General features: G+C 53.8%; 1 protein-coding gene across 1 annotated transcript in view; it reads right to left on the bottom strand.

Moving 5' to 3' along the window:
• UPP2 (uridine phosphorylase 2) overlaps nucleotides 1–1375 on the bottom strand; it is a 7718-nt gene extending 6343 nt beyond the window's left edge. Inside the window, exons 1-2 of the mRNA XM_009334037.1 lie at nucleotides 1350–1375; nucleotides 567–684 (exon numbers count right to left, since the gene is read on the bottom strand). Of these exons, the coding sequence (XP_009332312.1) occupies nucleotides 567–684; nucleotides 1350–1375 (144 nt within the window). The remainder of the gene's footprint in view (nucleotides 1–566; nucleotides 685–1349) is intronic.
• Between the last annotated feature and the right edge of the window lie 782 nt (nucleotides 1376–2157).

Raw genomic sequence — 2157 nt, forward strand, 5'->3', positions numbered from 1 at the left:
GAGTGCGTCCGCAGGGGCACCGCTGTGGACCGGCCTGCCAGTGGCACAGGGGAGTGGGAGCCTGTGCGTGGCAGCGGCTGTGCCAGGCTGCTCAAGCCCCATGGCACCATGGCTCTTCCCCCGTGCCACTGGGGAAATGCTCTGATTTAAAATGGAAGAGGAATGCGGTCATGACGGGCTGGTTTTGACAGCAGGTCTCAGCCAAAAATACAACATCCTCTTTCCCCTGTCTCCAGTAGATGATGATCAGATGCTTTGGACAAATACTTCCTCTGTCTGTCCTCTAACACGGGGGCCAACATAAAATCAGGTTTTATGGAACTACGGGTTTTTAAAAGGATAATTTTCTATTGGGATTTCTACCCAAAACAAGCAAGGACAGACGACCTCCCTGCCTGGGCTGCCCTGGGTCGCTGAGTCCGTTTACCGAGCAGCTGGGCCCCGTCCCCAGTGTGAGCATCGGCAGCAGCGGGGCCCCGGCACGAGACAGCAGAGCTGTGGGACGAGGGGCTGGAGAGCCCTGCGGAGCTGGGAGCTGCTGCCTTGCTTTTGCACCTGCTATTTACCTTTATGTCCCCAAACATTGCCGGCAGGTTGTGCGTCTTCGTTCCCAAGTCCAGGTGATACAGAACATCCTCCTCCATCGAGTCCAAGTACGGGTTTTTAATGTGGACAAGCCCATTGCTGTGGGGAGATGGGGTGAAGATGGGTCGGGGCAGTGGGCACTGGGCAGTGCCCGCAGGAATGGGGACAGGGCAGGATGGGGTGCGGGGTGGCCTGGGAGCCCCTGTGAGGAGCATGCATGGCCCTGGTGTCAGGGAAAGGACAGGACGGGGATGAGCCAGCTCTGTGTGGCATCCAGGATGGCTGCCTTTCTGTCAGAGCCCTGCTGTTACACGAGCTGTCCTCCTCCTTACATCCATCACTACTGGTAACCTCTTTGACATCTCCCTTATTATGTCTGTGTATTTGGCAAAAAATGTTTCTCAATATTTATCATCAATTTTGTCAATGGCAACCTTAGGTCTTTCTTTCATATAATTCTGCCAGAAATATGTAGTGGATAATGTACTGTGCTATTTTGTATGTGACAGCTCATTAAGTTCTTAGCAAATCAGGATTTTATATTTATGTTGTCCCAAATAACTGCCTAGCAGTACAAGTGCAAATTAAATTCATATTCTGCAGACAGCAGGAGGCCCGTTTGCCTTGCCTTTCCACCTGCTTTAATAGATGGAAAGCAACTAAGTAACAATACAGGTCAATTTTATAAATAAGGCTTAAACAAAACCCAGAGAACATTTTTCTTGACTTATTAAAACAAATGCAAACCCTCCCCTGTTACTCACCCAGAGTAACCTGTTGTTTCAGTCATAGCAGCTCTACCAGAGTCAGCTGAAAGTGATACTCTGCAGAAAAGCTAAGGAAAACACACTGCTATTTCTTCAGCTGTTGCGTTTTGTAGCTCAGAAGAGGTTTTAAGGGGCTCTGCAGGGGGTTAAATACCCTCTCTCTCCTTTGTGCGGTTCCCAAGACCAACAGTGGCCAGTCCCCCTCTGCCCACTCCCCTTTGCCCCATCAGGTGCGAGAGGTTCCTCTTTGGGGCCGGCACGGTGGTTTGTCCCAGATTGGCTGTTTTCGCAGGTGTGTCACCGTTAACCTCGACTCTCCTTCCACCGCTGTGCTCAGGCGGCGAGGGCCGGGGCTGGTGACCCGCTTGCCCTCTGGCCAGCAGGGTGGGTGCTGAGGCGCATGGCAGGCACACGTGCGCTCCGGGACGCAGGCCTGCCTGGCTCCAGCAACAGCTTCGTGCCAAGGGTTTGTCTGAGTTGGCTGCCACGGCGCTCCTCCCCCGGGCTGTGCTTCCCCTAGGCCCCGGGGATCGAAACGGTGCTCCCACCCTGGACGCCGGCTTCAGACCATGCCTTTCTCTGGCTCTGTTCTGTGCAAATCTGAAACCACCCTGTGTTTTTCTCAGGTGCACAAAGAAAGAGTTAATGCTGTAGCGACCTTTCGTGGGCTCTGTGAAGGGGTGGTGCTACATTAGGAGCAGCTGTGCCACAGCCCCCGGCTCAGAGCAATGGCTCACAGCTGCAGCAGCCCGGGCTGTTTCGTGGGTCCCTGTGTGGGTGCAGATCAACCTGTGCCAGCAGAGCA

Source organism: Pygoscelis adeliae, unplaced genomic scaffold, assembly GCF_000699105.1.
Source record: "Pygoscelis adeliae isolate BGI_AS28 unplaced genomic scaffold, ASM69910v1 Scaffold131, whole genome shotgun sequence".
Classification (NCBI taxonomy): Eukaryota; Metazoa; Chordata; class Aves; order Sphenisciformes; family Spheniscidae; genus Pygoscelis; species Pygoscelis adeliae.